Source organism: Scedosporium apiospermum (genome assembly GCF_000732125.1).
Source record: "Scedosporium apiospermum strain IHEM 14462 chromosome Unknown SEQ_SAPIO_0106, whole genome shotgun sequence".
NCBI lineage: Eukaryota > Fungi > Ascomycota > Sordariomycetes > Microascales > Microascaceae > Scedosporium > Scedosporium apiospermum.
Window position 1 is genome coordinate 41,909 of NW_015971807.1, and position 16,579 is coordinate 58,487.

The 16,579-nt window shown below is 51.8% G+C and overlaps 6 protein-coding genes across 6 annotated transcripts; 3 read left to right on the forward strand and 3 right to left on the reverse strand.

Annotated features, from left to right (window-relative positions):
- Positions 1-2,650: 2,650 nt before the first annotated feature.
- SAPIO_CDS6640 (uncharacterized protein) lies at positions 2,651-4,133 on the forward strand (the record flags this gene model as incomplete). Its single annotated transcript, XM_016788689.1, has 3 exons — positions 2,651-2,776; positions 2,973-3,316; positions 3,614-4,133. 3 exons carry the CDS (start codon positions 2,651-2,653, stop codon positions 4,131-4,133), a joined length of 990 nt encoding a protein of 329 aa, XP_016641633.1.
- A 1,403-nt stretch (positions 4,134-5,536) lies between these two features.
- Positions 5,537-5,991, forward strand: SAPIO_CDS6641 (uncharacterized protein; the record flags this gene model as incomplete). Its single annotated transcript, XM_016788690.1, has 2 exons — positions 5,537-5,626; positions 5,746-5,991. The coding sequence occupies 2 exons, from the start codon at positions 5,537-5,539 to the stop codon at positions 5,989-5,991; spliced, it is 336 nt and encodes a 111-aa protein (XP_016641634.1).
- Positions 5,992-7,195: 1,204 nt separating this feature from the next.
- SAPIO_CDS6642 (uncharacterized protein) lies at positions 7,196-8,229 on the reverse strand (the record flags this gene model as incomplete). The annotated part of the gene is made up of 3 exons (XM_016788691.1): positions 7,196-7,549; positions 7,616-7,819; positions 7,945-8,229. 3 exons carry the CDS (start codon positions 8,227-8,229, stop codon positions 7,196-7,198), a joined length of 843 nt encoding a protein of 280 aa, XP_016641635.1.
- Positions 8,230-9,277: 1,048 nt separating this feature from the next.
- On the forward strand, positions 9,278-9,974 carry SAPIO_CDS6643 (uncharacterized protein; the record flags this gene model as incomplete). The annotated part of the gene is made up of 4 exons (XM_016788692.1): positions 9,278-9,398; positions 9,463-9,511; positions 9,759-9,901; positions 9,970-9,974. 4 exons carry the CDS (start codon positions 9,278-9,280, stop codon positions 9,972-9,974), a joined length of 318 nt encoding a protein of 105 aa, XP_016641636.1.
- A 475-nt stretch (positions 9,975-10,449) lies between these two features.
- Positions 10,450-12,236, reverse strand: SAPIO_CDS6644 (Lariat debranching enzyme; the record flags this gene model as incomplete). The annotated part of the gene is made up of 2 exons (XM_016788693.1): positions 10,450-12,111; positions 12,183-12,236. The coding sequence occupies 2 exons, from the start codon at positions 12,234-12,236 to the stop codon at positions 10,450-10,452; spliced, it is 1,716 nt and encodes a 571-aa protein (XP_016641637.1).
- Positions 12,237-13,038: 802 nt separating this feature from the next.
- On the reverse strand, positions 13,039-15,954 carry SAPIO_CDS6645 (PRMT5 arginine-N-methyltransferase; the record flags this gene model as incomplete). The annotated part of the gene is made up of 5 exons (XM_016788694.1): positions 13,039-13,221; positions 13,287-14,737; positions 14,803-15,427; positions 15,502-15,672; positions 15,952-15,954. The coding sequence occupies 5 exons, from the start codon at positions 15,952-15,954 to the stop codon at positions 13,039-13,041; spliced, it is 2,433 nt and encodes an 810-aa protein (XP_016641638.1).
- Positions 15,955-16,579: the final 625 nt, after the last annotated feature.

Here is a 16,579-nt window from a genome sequence, read left to right on the forward strand (position 1 = left end):
CTCACACATTCCACACCTCGCTCTGAGGAAGTCCGTTGGGGGGGAGCTGATGAGAATTAGAAAGTGTAAGGCTCATCGATCTGCTATTCCGTGCCCGCAGCCTTCCACTATAATAGCTGGTAGTTAAACTATAAGTAAAGCTAGCCTGCCGGGTTCCTAGCCATCTGATATCCGGGAAGTCTAGACTTCCCTTTGCGACGCAAGGATAATAATAAAATTTCATCTCAAACTTTTTTTTTCTTCTTTTTAAACTCGGGCTGACCGTCGCCAATACTACCTACCCTGTCGTGCATCCCGCCTGAGATTGGCTTTCCGTGATGAAGATCCTTTGCATTAATCCTAGCGTGCCCGCAACGTGGAGGAAGCACAGTACTTTTCTGAGATCGCCAGCGAATAGTAATAAGAGGCGGAATCATTCTAGCATCAAATGAAGGACGTGAAGAACAGTACTGAGGTGGGCTGCAATACATGACGAGGGCGGGCAAGCTGGCAGCTAGCAGCTAGCAGGGGCAGAAGCGAGGAATCTCGCACCGGTCATGCACCGGTGGCGCATGGTTTTTCCTTAACTGATCACAATTGTCTATCGATGAATGGAGGGTCACTCGTCTTCCGCGCTATCTTAACCCCAGGAGCCTGTAGGACGGGGAGCTAGGTAATGCGGCATGGCTCGCCATGCATTGTTCATCTGTGGGTTCGTGTCTTCGTGAGCATGGGTCTATGAACTCTACACTACTCAATGGTCGGCGACTGGGGTTGCGGAGAAGAAAAACGAAAAACACTCAACACAATGATGCAACAACATCCACTGTGAAGGGTATGTATTCTTGATCGAGGGATCAATTTGCTAATCTGGCTTTGCTCGGTATTACCTCCTCGCTTGACTCTAGGCGAGGCCTTATCCGAAGCCTCAGATGTATTGAGCACTAAAGAGACAGCACGTGCTGAGTAGCACGAAGATTACCCGACTCTGCCTGGCTAGCCTGGCTACGCAATTAACGGGAGAAACGCCACCTCCAAGGTATGTACTTCAGATGTTTGTAACCAGCTGGTCCCAGCAGCAACGACGTCGAAGGGCCCAGGTCTGGTCCAGGTCTGGTCCAGGTGCAAAGATCGTTTTCTGTGCAATCACAGATGCTCAATGACCTAACGACAGCACGGAAGGCACGAGCAGGCCCCCGCCCCGTCCAACCAAACTTCGCGTGTGGCACACTAGCTTGTACTCGCTTGACGTCGGGTATCCCCCCGTGCTGGCATTATGGTTTGGCGCTATGCTAATCTTGTGTGTAGGGCCGATCTCTCCACCCATCGCTCTGGGATACTGGACAGTGGATGCTGGATATACGGAGGTAATAATAGTGTGCGTGCCTCGTGCACAGGACATTGGATAAAGTCGGCGGGTCTACGAGATCTGATCGTTGAAATCGTTGATGCAATTCCTGCTCGTACTAACTTCGTACACTACATTGTGTATCAAGTATGGGGGTAGTCCACTCAATCCACTGGTACTGGTCCCAGTGCATATTGTATACACGATTCAGGGCCGTCTGCTCTGTCCTTTCTTTGTGCTTCGTACTTGTAGAAACCAGGACTTTGGGATATGCATCGAGGAGCGGGCTCTCCCTCCCTCGTTCCCCCGGAGCAATTCGGCCATAGTCAGGGAGTCAGTGTCCCTGGACTGGCTGGTTGCACTAGTTCCACACTCTTTCTTCGTTAACTGGTTCGGTGTGAGCCTAATTCCCCCCCCTCTACACTAATACGCGACACTACGCGGTACAAGGAACTTTAGTCCCCTGCAAGACATGCCCAGTCTGTTCCCGGAAATGCCAGGCTACAGCGCCAAGTCGCATTACTAGCGTCTGGAGACGGACTTACGCGGAGATGGTAGCAGTGGTTGTACACTTCTGTACTTTGTGCCTCGCAACTGTACCACATAACCACCTTAACCGTTAACAAGAGGGCGGTCCGGTACAACTGGACACTGCTCTACTTCGTATACTTCGTACATGTATATCGCAGCATCCCCCCCAACGGTGAACTTCCCAATTTCCATGTCCCTTCGTACCCTGTTACCCTGTCTCGCGCAATTCATTTTTCCCTCAAGCTGCGTTCCATCACGTTCCTTTGGCTCCGTTGCAACTCGCCCCCCCCTTCCCGTGGCTGCTTCTGCTGCTTGTGCTCCTCAGCTTCCATGCGTAGTGCAGTGCATGGTCCAGTGCGTGGTCCAGGTTCCATCGATTTCCCCCTCCAAATCCAAACCCAAATTCCATTGAAACCATCAATCCCAAGTCCGTCCCCAAATAAGCCCTCCTTGCCTTCTGAGTTTAAACTTGCCCCCTCCTCCCACTTCAACCACTTGAACATCGGACTCTCACACTCTGCTCTCGAGAAGAAAAGAAGACCCCCAAAAGCACGATTCTACGATCTGAAGCGACATATCACTTTTGACGATTATTTTTCAACTTGACGTGCAGACAAATCCTGAAGGAGGATCCCAAGGCTCCGCGAAATACAACGCTGCTCTGATCAGTGTAGCACCGTCGATCGAGCAGCAGCGACCAGTTCAGCTGCCCTTCTCTTCTCCCTCTTTGCATCGCCCTATTTACCACTTCTCGCCTCAAACCCGGCCGGCCATCGTCACAATTGAAAAACAATGGACTACTCGCGGCAGCAATTCTTCGGCGGCCCTCAGCCCTACCAGTTCATGAGTATGCCGCCGTTGACTCCGTCCAACTCCCACTCGGCGGGTTCGGACGACTTCAACACCACTTCGCCTCCGGTATGGGCTCTCCTAGACCCTATTCCTCCCCCACCTCTCTCTCTTTGCCCCTTCTCATCACTCGTGCTCCTTTGATCCACCACTCTCTGTTTTCCTTCCCCCTCACGTCAGTGCCTTAATACGCGCACTCGAACGATCAATGGATCCCGCATTTAGCCAGGCTGTGGATTACTAACCGTCACTTCTCACTCCCCAGGAGGTTTTCGACCCCTTCCCCAGCGAACAGCAACAATACCAAGCTGCCTTCGACGGTGCCTTTCCCACCCAATTCAACCAGACCACCACCTTCCCTGGCCCCCCGACTCCCCCGAGTAACAATGCCATCACTACGCAGCAGGTCGCGCAGCCGCTGCTGAACGGTGCGGCCCAGGTTAAGCAGCACACCCTCGATGGTCTGTCGATCGCGAAAGTCGAGTCGAGTGGCGACGAGCAACGCAACGCACAGCAAGCGTACAACCAGAGCCGGAGGGGCCAGTCGAATTCTGACGAAGATGATCTGACCCCTGCGCAGTCTAGGCGCAAGGCCCAGAATCGAGCAGCGTATGTACTCCCTTCATACCCTCTTCGCCGTTCCATATCCCCTCCGTGGCTTGGACTGGCCTTTTGCCATTGAGAAACTTATCTCTAGCCGCCATTTTTTGGACTTGGCTGCGCTGTCAATGAAAGGGCCGTCCTTCTAGTGAAGGATGCGTCTTACGAAGCGCATACTGCCTTGCATTCTCTGCAGCAGCTCATCGACCGCCACTGTCGAGAACACACCTCCTTATCCCAAATAGTTCCTCCTCCTTAGAAACTTCCATGGATCGCTTAGATGCTAATTCCAGCTTTCTCATTTAGTCAGCGTGCTTTCCGCGAGCGCAAGGAGCGACATGTCAAAGACCTAGAGCAGCGGCTTGCCAACCTCGAGGAGTCGCAGCAGATTGCAGTTGCCGAGAATGAGCGCCTGAAGCAGGATCTACAGAAGATTAGCACGGAGAACGAGATTCTCCGGGCCACCAGCGGCCTTCAGAACGGCCACAGCAACAGCTCTCTCTCCCCTGAGCCTACTACGACCGGTCCTATGCACTACAACCCCACCGACTTCTACTCCAATGTGCTCTCGAACCACGCGAACAAGACGCCCAGCCACAGGATCGTCACCTCCGACGATGGCGAGCGCCTCCTCGCGGTCGGGGCCGCCTGGGACCTCATCATCTCGCACGACCTCTACAAGCGTGGTCTTGTTGATATTGGTGACGTGAGCGAGCGCATAAAGAACCAAGCTAAGTGCGACGGCCAAGGACCCGTCTTCTCCGAACGCGATATTATCAAAGCCATCGAAAGTAGTGTGGCTAGTGGCAGCGACGAACTGTTATAAGCGAAATGAGAAGAAGAAGGATGATGGTGGGTTGTGGCCACACGACCGGAATTTATGAGCAAATATATCTCTACGCGATACATGTACGCTTTGTTATTTTGTTGTTTTCGATTTATCGAGCTTGTTCGATCTAATTAGAACGAACTGGGCTAGGCATATGTTCGGGACTATATGTTATTCCATTTTATCCCAGGACATTTGGCGTTTTCCGATGGGCTAGGGGATTGGGGACCCGGCGTTTACAGTTAAAAATGGACAGCACGGGCTGCGATTGCCAAATGGCAGAGTCGACGAGGCTGGGATGTGTGTGGTGGGCCGTTGACGAGGAATGACGAATGCCCTTTTGAGGACGATGAAATCGGAGAGAGAATGGAGAAGTGGGAGGCTTCTCGCGTGCGACTTACGGAGGTGGCTAGAGCTACAAGCGTCCGCCGAGTCTTTCGCCGACTTCAACCTCGCCAAGACTTGCAAGCTCCTGGCTTTGATGACGGAACTCCATGTCGGTATTCCGGCCTCCTTGCCTCTCAACTCAAGAAGGCCCTCCTAGCGATTTCCGATGCACGCACCGCCCAGCTTCTCAAGGCAAGTCGGGTTCAAATTCGGGTTTTGAGAGGTTTTGAATCTCGAGGGTATATACATTGATGTGGCTTTGCTTTATTTCTATTTCTTTTTCTTTTCTTTTCTTTTCTTTTCTTTTCTTCTTCATTGGCTTGGTCGACGATTAGTTTGGAAGCTTTTGCCCAACCGCTTTACAAAAACTTAGCACGCATTTTGTTCAACCCTATCAGACCTATGTACTGCATTCCCTTTTTCACTCTTCTTTCTTTTTCTACCTGTACTTTTTTCGATTGCTTTTTATCTTCCGTGCAAGATATAAGTTTATTTTACGCACTGCCCATTGGCTGTGAGAAGCAAAAGAAACAATGTCTTGGCGGGATTGTAGGGTAGCTCCTAGTTTACAAGCTGAATGGAAATTTATCGAAACTCGGGAGAGATGAGTCAAGTGTCTCGGCCTTTGCAGATTGTAAGACAGAGAGGATCTGGGTTTGTTATTCCTTGCCAGAAGGTGCAAACGCCCTGGAGAGAGAGAGAAACCGGCATCAGGCTTCATAGGTTTTACAATCCACGTACACAGATTTTAAAGTAGTATCCAAGATAGTTGGTTGGCCGGTCAAAATCGACCATGCTTGAATCCGTCTATCGATGCGCAGTGCAGATCAATTTGATCCCAGCAGATCAGCGTCTCTGCCCCGCACCACTTTAAACCATCCCATCAATTTGTTTAATGGGCGGACATTCGCGTGCTTCCCCCCGGCCAAAAGACGCGTTTATCAACCTCACAAACACGGACACCATCATTTATCCTCCTCAATCTCAAATTTCAACATTGCACATTCCGCATCATGGCCTCACAACGACCCACGTCCGCTGCGGGCGGAGGAAAGACCTACTTTGAACAACAGCGCGAACTTCTCATTGGCGAAATCGCAATGGTTCGTCTTCCCCCCCCAATGTCTCACTTTCTACGGGAAAAGCCAGAAGTATCCTACCTCAAATTTGGGGGAAAAAAAAAAAGCTAACAAAAGTGGGGAACGGACCCGCATGAATGAAGAGTTTCGAGCAAGTCCTCGCAAACATCAACAAGCTGAACAGATCCCTCGAGTCGGTGATCACCGTCGGCAACGAGTTTTCGTCCGTCGAGGCTCTCTGGTCGCAGTTTGAGGGAGTTATGGGGAAGGAGGAGGAGAGCGGAGGGGGCGAAGACACGGTGAAGGAGGAGCGGGGGGCGAAGAGGGAGGAGGAGGAGACGGAGATTACGGGACATGGGGATGAGGAGGAGGAGAGGAGTGATAGGTGAGGATGCCAGAAGGGGGGGAAAGGGGGTGATTGGAATAGGCGGTTTGGCAGAGAGGCTTTGCGAAAACACTACGACCTACGAACATTTTCTTTAGATTCTCACGGAGTATGATGGAAGATACACAAGGGAAGGGACTTGATTTTCAAAGGCGGGTTCTCAATTCTCTGACCTGCACCAGTTCCTCAAAACGAGGAACAAACACAAAAAACGCAAAACGACCGATGTTACAGATGATAAAAGAGAAAACAAGACACCAAGGAAAAGATGAATTTGGGGACAATAGGTCTTCCCCGGACGGATGATTATCGAAAACAAGAGATCCACAGAAGTTTCTCCGAGACGGAAAAAAGAGAAGGAAAGAAAAAAAGGGCCTCCACTTCTCGTCATCCACTGATGATGATAGTAAATGGGCGCAGCAGGAGACGGAGAGGGACTTTTCCCTTTTTGTGGCCCGATTCGCTTATCCCCGAAGCCCCATTGTCTTTTTTTTCTCCACTGCCGCCTCACTTGTATTATGGCCCCCCTTCGCTCGAGAAACTTCAACTGCCGTCAAGGCCTCTTGGACCCGCACCCCGCTACACATGGGAGCTGAAATTGCGAAGGGGAACCAGGAGGAGAAAGAAACAGCCGGACTGGGGCGGAAATCGCGGAGAGATACGACGAGTCGTACAACCGAGTATCCTGAGGTCCTAGGGTTGGCCTCTTGACCCGATCCACTCCGGTTGTTCCGCGTTTCGTCTCCCTTCGGCAGTGTCCCTTTCAACCATCTTCAAGCAAGAGGCTTGACTGACGAGTTCGACAGTTCCGACATAGGGAAAGGGACAGAGAAACATATTTCATAAGTTTTCAAAAGAAAAAGATAGAAAGGAAAGAAAAAAAAGAGAGAGAGAAGGAGAAAGGTTAGAATGAGAAGGGAAGAAGAGAAAGGTTGAGAACAACAAGGGTCATAAGGATGTGTTCGTTTCAAGTCAATAAAAAGAGGTCATTATGCATCCGCCGTTTCCAATGTCTATTCGACAAACGTATTTTCCCTTTCCCCTTCAGTGATGTGTGTAAACGAGTGTGAGTTTCCCTTCATGAACATAAAAAAGACAAATTTATACCAAGACCCGTCAAAAAAAGATGCAAGACTCCCTTCAACAAAACAAAAACCCCCATCCAGATTTGGTTTTCCCATTTTTTCTGTTCTTTTTTTTTATTTGGTTTAAAGAATCTTGCAACTCCGCTTCTTTCGCTTGACGGGTACAACAAAGTTGGTATTGCCGCCGGACGAGCTAGCCGCGGCCATTTGCGCCTCGAGATTCCGACGATCGTTGGCCACGACGGTGAGGATGGCCTTTTCGAAGATCTCGTCGACGCCGCGCATCTCCTTGCTACTGCACTCCATGTACTGGGCGCCCATCTTCTTGGACACGGCGAGACCTTGCTCCGTCGTCACGGGGGTGAGGCCTTGGGTCTTGAGCATGTCGATGCAGGTCTTCTTGTAACGGAGGTCGGACTTGAGGCCGACGAGGATAAGGGGAGTGTAGGGGCAGAAGTGAAGGACTTCGGGGTACCACTGTGGAGGGAGGGAGAGTTAGCCGCGGTTTCGATGGCGCTTTATTCGACCGGCGTAATAACTTACCTTATCCAGGACGTTGTCAAGAGAGTTGGGGCAGTCGATGGCGAAGCAGACAAAGATCAAATCGGTTTCGGGGTAGGAAAGCGGCCTCAGTCGGTCGTATTCCTCTTGGCCGGCGGTATCCCACAGGGCAAGCTCGACAATCTTGCCTGTGGGAGGGTGGATGGGGTAGGTAATGTAGTTTTCGAATACAGTCGGTACGTATTTCTGAGGAGGGAGGTTAGGTTAGTGAGTGGAACAGGAGTGGCGGTATGGCCATGCGCATTCGGATCGCATCGATGGGAACTGCGTAGAAAATGCAGTCCAAGAAGGCGGTGTGCTAATTTACTCACCTCGGGGAAGTATCCTTGACTGTAGCTGATGAGAAGGCAAGTCTTCCCGCAACCACCATCACCGACGACGACGATCTTCTTGGAGTAGGTCGGCGCCTCGGTCATATGAGTGCCGGAGGATTCGCGTCCCGTGGAGGAGCTCATGGTGGTGCTGATGGTTCCTTCACTGGCCCGGTATCGCTGCTCCCTGCGGCCGGAGCTCTCGCGGTAGTTGTCGGCTTTCTCGTTCAAGGGTTGCGGGGAGTAGTAGGAGGATTGGTAGTTGTAGGAAGAAGAAGAAGCCATGGTTAGGCCCACCGAGGCGAGTTGTTTGGTGTCCCTATTTAGCTAGGCTGCTTTGCTCGGAGCAATGATTCTCTGTCCGATATCGTGTTGTTAGGACCTTACTGAAATCGAATGAAAGTGCTGCTTGAATGGATATTCGTTCGTAGTGAAGATGTTGGTTGACTGGATAGATGATTCTGAGTCTTCCAGTCTGGGGTCTGGGGGGCCCGTCGTGGCTGGCGAGAATGGGACCGCTTGTTGATGCCCAATGCGTGCTAGATAAATGCGATAAAAGTCGTTTGTCCTCCTCAGAGAAGGATATGATGATGCCTTTGGAGATAGAATCTGGCAAGATCTGAAGTAGTATTCAGAGTCAAGGGATGTGGAGGCGAAGTGGGTGGATGGACATTAGCAGGCGGGATAGAAGTGATGGGATCTTGGCTGTCGTTGACCTGTGGACGAGCGGACGAGGGCATGTAAACAGTCGGCGGGGCAACCAGAATTGTCCAAGAGGGAATTATTTTTAGGCGGCACAATTGTTAATTGGATCTGACCACTGCCAGGCAAGCAAATCAAGTGGGGTCTGTCAGCTGCTGGCCCCACCCGTTGCTGGCTGCTGGCTGCTGTCTTCTCGCATTGGCTGGCTGCTGGAGGGTGGCCCCGCCTGACTTAGCACACCGCCCGCCGTCGCTGGAGTTGGAACCTGCACAATTTCAACCTCGAGCTTGACGAAGCACTGAATTTTTCTTCCCTCACGACTCCTTCATCTCTTGGCAACGCTCCTTCCGCCTCCACCATAGCTCCTCCAGCAGCTCTTTGTCCCCAACCGGACATCGCGCGTGTTTCCAAACACTCGGAAACAGCCCAACCTGTTCTGGATCTTTCAGGCGCGAGAAGACCTTCTTACTCGACAATGTAGCCTAAGATAGGCAGGAGGAACTGACCCCGATCTTCTCATCGTGCTCGTCATTCCCTCCTTGATTCTTCACCATTAATTCATTCCCTCTCCCCCCAACAAACCCCCTTATATCTCGGTCAGAACAAGCCCATTCTCCGTTCCACTCCGACCATGGCCCAAAACGCCCCTTCGGAGTACATCACGCTCGTCTCGAGCGATGGCTTCGAATTCGTCGTGCTCCGCGAGGCTGCTATGATAAGCACCGTCATCAAGAGCATGATCGATCCACGAAGTAGGCAGCCACCGACTAAAGAAACCCCTCGGTCAGCCTTAGCTAACCATCATCTTCTATTCAGGTGGTTTCAAGGAAGCCATCACTGGGGTTTGCCGATTCCAGGAAATCAGGTAAGCTCCGCTTTAGTTTTGGCGTTACATTTTTTTTTTTTTTTCCCCGTCTCTTCCGGTTGGCGAGCACAACCCCTTCTTGTGATGAACACTTTATTAGGACGACTATTGACAGACAGTCCATGAGACGCGTCTGCTTGAAATTAAACTACACTTGATCTGATTTCTTCTTCTCTTTCAACATCTGCTTTTCATAAACACAGTTCTGGCTGGGGAGTTTGCTGACACTCTCACCTTCAAAAATTAGTGGACCCGTGATGGAGAAAGCTGTCGAGTACTTCCACTACTGGTATAGAAACAAGGACAGCAGCGAAGGAGTCCAAGATATGGATATCCCTGTCGAGTTCTGCCTTGAACTCCTCGTTGCGGCGGATTTCCTGGGATTAGACAGTATGTCCTTCTGAGAACTGCTGCAGCACCCCTCCCCCATTCACTTCTCCCTTGCTAACTACCCACAGCTTAAATGCAAATGAGAATGTGTTCGTAGGCTATATTCCGAACTGCTCAGATATTGGCACTGCTTTCAAGCATGTATTGTTATGAACTAAAGCATCTTGAGATGGCATGGACATTCCGATGTACTTATTGCACACAAAGAAGATGAATGATAGAGATGATGCCTCAAATTCACTGCTCCATGAACAGTTCCCACTCCTGATACCCCATCCAAGCATATACGTTTGATCCTTTTACTCCTCCGTGGGTTAAACGTCTATTAGTGATGGAAGAGAAAACCTTACCTATCCCTCTCACTCTGCTTGAACCCACTTGCTCCATTGGATTCTCGCTTTTTTTGTAGGGTGACATTCCTTCGAAATATAGAACCTGTTTTGTAAGGTATCATAAGAGTACGTAGACAATATAAGCCTCAACCCCCATTTTTTTGCTTTGACATGCTCCCAAGAGCCTTGGGCTTTGCGATAACAATAACCTGATGCTCAATATCCGCCCCCTCCCCATCCACCACCTCTTCCACCACCCCTCCCTCGGCCCCATCCACCTCCACCCCGTCGTCCTCCTCTTCCACCTCTCCCACGATCAAACCTACCGCCGCCGCCGCCGCCGCCACCACCACCTCTCCCACCCCGTCCACCCCTCCACTGCGTCTGCGCCGGCCCCTCCATCCTCCTCTGCTCCCTCTCCACCTCACTCGCATCCCACAAATTCGGCACCTCGATCAGCTCGCAAAACGCCGCCGTCTGCGGATTCGTATACTCGTCCGCCTGCTCCGGAACCGCATGGGGCTGCCACTCCTCGTGCGGGGGCGCCGTGATAACGAAATTGTCGGGTACGTCGAGCTTGTCCTTCGCGACGATGTTTTCGTTGACCCATGCGAGCTCGGCGTCGATGAGGGGTGCGTAGTGGGCTTCGCCTAGGTCTGGGGGGTAGGAGGCGGCTGCGTCGCCGATTATGAGATCTTTGGAGAAGACGCGCGTTATGGCGAGCCATTCTGGATCGTACTGGAGGCGATAGCGGGGCGACTCGGAAGAGGGTGGGTGCTTTGCGGACTCGGCAGGGTCATGGGGGTGGACTTCACAGAGCTGGAGAAAGTGGCGTCCAGGGAGGCACTTGTCGAGGGCGAGGAAGCGGGTTTCTCGGTTCGTTATGCCCGGGGGAACGGGTTGGCCCGGCGTGCTCTTCTCCTTCTTTTCGGGCTTGGCAAAGGAGGCCGGGAGCTGTGCTCGGAGGTGGTCGGCCACTCCAGAAGAAGTTGCCTCCGTCGTTGTAGTTGCAGCAGCCTCTTCCGTAGACGGAGCGGCTAGGGCAGCGTCATCATCCATATCGAGGTCGATCTCGTCGGGGTTCGCTTGCGGTTCGGCAGCCTGCACTAGAGCCGGCGCCGGAGTGACCGGCTCTGCTGGAGTCTCTGCACTTGGAGCATCATCCACCTGCCCACCGCTCGGCGGAGGAAACCTCTTGAGCGCGGAAAACTTGCAGTGCATATGCGCCGAGAACCAGTACGGAGGTCTTAACCGATCCAGCACGTACGTAGCCGCCGGGTTCCCAAGAGTCCCATCATACGACTCCTTCTCAAAGTCCCGCTTCATCCTAAACAGCCTCTTCTCATCACCATGTCTCTCGATAAGTCTCGGCCAGTCATGGCTCATACCAATATCAACCTGCGTTCTCAACAGTAGCAATTTCCGCACATCAACCTCGCGCACATGGTAAAACGACCTCACGTCATCCCCACTAAACGGCAACCTCTCATGATGCGTCTTCTTGTAATCAAATCCCTTCCAGATACCAGTCATGCCCGCGATCCTCAGCGGGCCCACACGCAAGACGTTCGCCGGGCCCAGGTAGAAGATATTAGGCGCCACCCAGCCCCCGTAGTACAGCTCCCAGAGGTGCGAAGCGGCCTCGTGGTTCCCGCCGATGAAAAGCGTTAGGTAGGGCGCCTTGCTGCGGCCGCTATAATACTCGGGGAAGTCGCCGAGCTCTCGGTACTTGACGGGCACGGCCATGGAGTTTAGGTCCGCGGCGTTGCGCACGGCTTGGAAGTCGCCGCCAATGAGGACGACGTCGACGCCGTCCCAGCCTCGCGCTTTGCAGGACTCGTCAATTGAAGCGTAGATGGCGTGTAGTTGGCCATGGCCCTGGAACATCGAAGCTAGGTTAGTTTTCTGAAGGTAGAGATGGGCGATGAGGTGGGGGGATTTATTCTTACGCAGCCTTCAATTGCGACGCGGACACCTTGGGTGTCTATGAGCTGGATTGTCATTGTACCGGCAAACTTCAAATCCCGTCAAGAACCCAGGGTATATAGACACAAGGATTTGTGTAAAAGTAAATGAGTTTAATCTTGTTCTTCGAGTTAGAGACAAATTCAGCTCCAGGTAGGATGTCAGAGCTCGATATAAGTTTGCTGGGCTCTGTCTGCTGCCTGTCGTGAGTCACTGCCCCGAGCTGGGGATATTCCAATTTTTGAAGTACCAAAACAGACCAGGGTAATTATGGTAGCAATCAGTTTTGTGATACAGAGGGGGAATACTGTATGCAGAGCCAACGATGAAGTCGGAAGAAGTGTGAAATGGGAATGCAATTGAAGAAAGACTTGGGATCAAATGCGAGAGTTACTTAGCTTCGAGATAAACTGGGAACGAATATCAAGGGTGCCGGCTGTTAGCTGCTGTCAAACGGTGGTGCCACCCGCTATGACGCGACAAACATCCCCAGCTTCATGAGGAAATAATTGAAGTCTCATGTCCCAATCTCAGAGCCGTAAATGGCTATTTTGCGGCCAGCGAAAGTTGCTAGGATACACGGGAAGACAGTATTTTCGTGGGGCCCGTCTCAGCGGCAACTTAGGTCTCATAAAGAGAGGAGGGAGACTACGCATAGATAATCTTTTCATGACGCAATGGACGTTGTGGGCGCTAATCGAGTCTTGATGATCTGGAGAAGACATCGGACCCTTTCTTTCCTCTCTCGTCCCCTGTTAAGACGTCCCATTCAGGGTCCGGCCAACACTAGTGACTTCTACCAGGAGCCGTAATTGGCCTTTCCTCGCCCGTAGCTCAGATTCAGAGCATCTTGCAAGCCACGCTACGGCTACTGCAAAGATCGGATGAGTCTAGCTTCAATCGCTTATTCTGCCCAGTCCAACAATAAGCCTCCACCATCCATTCGTACCAGACGCTCTTGTCGTCAGTCTGGCGCCACATGCTAACCTCGATTTCCGAATCATCGGGATAGTGGAGGGGCCGCTGGTGGGAAATTTTGATTAGAGTCATTCTACCAAGAGGAAAAGAAGGGGAAGTGGGGAACTTACCTTGAGAGGGAAGAAGATGGGGAACCACGAAATCATATCCTTGCTCTTCTGGTCGATCCTTTCGGGATGCGTGCTAATCTCAACCTTGACCTTATCATCTCCATCTTTACATTCAAACAAGGTCGACTCAAAGTATCCGGCGAGACCATGAATCACCCCTCTGTTCAGACATACAAACTTGACGCGGCTGAACCTAGCGTTGTGCTCATTAGCACCGACAGATCCCTCCATGCTTCCGCCTACGCCGCCAATAAGGCCGCTCTTTCCCCTAGCTATCATCTGGTCCCAAGTGGCCTTTGGCATGGGGTGGCTAAACTCCCACATCTCCTGGAATAGAGGGTGGCCAGGGACTCCGCGCACCGCGGCAAAGTCAATCTGGAACAGACGAACGACCCAAGGGGTGTCGAATGTCGTCTTATCGGCTGTGGCGCGACTGAGGAGGTCAGAATAAATACGAGGGGTGGCGATGGGGCTCAGGTGGGCGGTGTAAGAGCTGGGAATCGAGATAGCATCCGGGGCGAGGACGTGCTGGATACCATCGAGGCATTCTGGCGACAGCTCGTTGTCGGCAAAGGAGCCAAGGAGCTCCGAGATTAAAATATCAACCTGCCCATACTTCTCAGGAGCTTCATCCAGCTTGCTCAGGAGGGGGCCTTTCCAGCTCCGCATGTCGGTTCTGACAACGGTTACTTTTCCACTCCACTCGAGGACGTTTCGCCGAAGAAGGTATACGTAGGCGTTGGGGTTTTTCTCAATAGCCCAGACTTCCACGGGAACGCCGGTGGCTCGACTGGCCTTGAGCGCTCGGTCAACGAGAGGCCCACGGCCAGAACCGGCTACCGCAACGACGACTGCGCCGGAGGCAGAAGACGTTTTACGGTTGGTTTTCTTCCACCAGCGAAGGGCCTCCATTGTGGCCGCCTCGTACTGATTATACTTGACTGGGTCGCCCTCGAAGACCTCGTAGGTAGCGGACTCGAGATTATCGGAGAGCGGCTGGAGGGGAGATTGTAGCCAATCTTGGAAGCTCGAGAGGGTATTATACTCGAGATCCGAGAGCGGCTCCTGCGTTCCCTCGATCCACCTCATGTACTTAACGTAATCGCTTACCGCAGGTTTCGAACCACCGGTCTTGACGGACCGCGAGCTGTGGGCCTCAGAAAGACTCGGGAAATCCGCCTCGCCCGGCACCTTCAAATCGAACTCTCCATCCGTTATCGATGCCTTCGCCAGTGTGGCAGCGTCAGGTCCCACATCGCACAACATCACCCAGGGGGTATTCTTGAGTGTGTAAAACTCGTGGATGAGATCCTGGTGGTCTCTGCTCAAGCAAGGGAACTTGCTCTTATTAAGCTGGAAGGAATCCTTGCTGATTGAAATGAGATGCACCGGCTCAGCGAACCAGCGTGTTTGCAGGGCTCTCTCGGGGAGAATCTTGGGCAAGCGGATGCCTAGTTTGGTCAGCACTCATAGCCCAGTAAAAGAGAGAAGGAGCAGCAGCGACAGTTAAACGTACCTACGAATAACCTAAGGCTGTACTCGCAAAAGCTCCGAATCTGGTCCCAACTATCCCAAGCGCTGAACAGATCAATGGGCCCAGCCTTCGAAGAGTCTTCGGTTCCAAGCTTGAAGGTGCGAGAAAGAGTAGCAGTCAAGCTGCTTATATTCTCCTCCAATCCTGGCTCCCGATACATGGGAATATGGATAACAAAGTTGAGCCTTGGCGCAACGTTCAAGGCTTCCTTGATAGCCCGGGAATACCTTGCCAGTCCGTCGCTACTGACGGGGGTAGTGGCATCCTGCCTCGGCCCGGGAATGATAACCGTCCTCACGCCGCAAAAGTTGGCATAGTTGACCTCTTGGTTCAGGACCTGCCGGGAAATGCTGGAGATGACGGGGCTGGGGGAACAGATATCGATCCACGGGCTACAATAAGCTGTGTAGCTCTTGGATGACAGCGTAGGGTAGAGACCGGTGTCCTCCGCGGTAATGGGCGGGACGACTGGATCCGGGATGGAAGGGGTGTGGGTGGTGTTTACGGAGACTCCCTGCTGCTCTATACTGGCAAGGTGATCCTTCGCCAAGTCTAGCACCCTATTGTGGTAGTTTCCATTGGTGATGGGGGCAGTGACAAAGGTGAACTAACATGTTTTTGTTAGAAAGATGAACATTGAGCTGGCCAGGGGCTGATTCCCATAGGTAGTTTAGTACTCACACCAAGGTTCAACAGATGCCCGTAGGCAAGATCACCAAGAGGCTGCTGTCGGATGGAATCATGCTGGCCCAGGTAGAGGATGGGGATGTTGCAATTGCCATCATTCCTCGTGGAAATATCATCCACATCAGCAGACGTAGCCATCGTTCCGTAAATATCCCCAGGATTGGTCTAGTAGATGAAGAGTTTTAGTTACAGTCGGGGATGCAGAAGGAGAAGGGATAAAGTGCCAAGTAAATAAAAAGAAGAGAGAGAGCTAGAAATAATTCTACCTTGGCTGCATTTACATACCTAATAAAATCACATAGGTGAGAGGATAAAGTGGGCAGGTGCAAAGGAGAAATGTTCCTTCTCACATTGGGGAGGGGACCAAAATTTCATCTTGGATCTTTTTCTCTCTTCCCCCCCCCCCCCCCCCCCCCCCGTAACCATAGCTAAATGTTTCCATACCATCTGCCTGGATGGAAGCCTAGTGCAAGCCAAGCTCAAGACAACATTGGAGATGGCAATCGGAATTTGCTCTCCGGTTTACAGGAGAATATATATAAGTTGTATCTATAAACAACAGGAAATGTTTGCATTTATTTGGCATCTTCTTCATCAGGTGTCCCAGCTTGATGTCCGTCTCAAGCTCTCTCTTGCTCTGCTTAGACTGAAGTATCGAATTTGATGTGCACCCAATAAACCCCAGGATCTCCTCAAACCCCACCACACAAGTTTGGTCCAAGTCTTGGATCCAGGTATGTACAATCAGTGAATACAGTACATATACTCCGTGGCTGAATGTATCTACACAGTACACACTAGGAGAGCATTTATCTTATCGATAACGATAACGATAATGATAATTTTAGCAACCGCCGCCTTTTTCGCACCTTCTACCAAAAAATTTCCCACTGTCCATCTCCTCCCCGAATCGCATCCAAACGGAAGGAGCAGGTCTACGCGGAGAGAGCGCCCAAGAACCACCATCCTCACAAACGTGCCCCACTCAGATAAGTTTCTGTTTGCAATTGGGCAATCACTGCAGGCTGCCTTGGTCAACTGGAGCAAACGCGCAGCCAAGGACGCTCCAGGC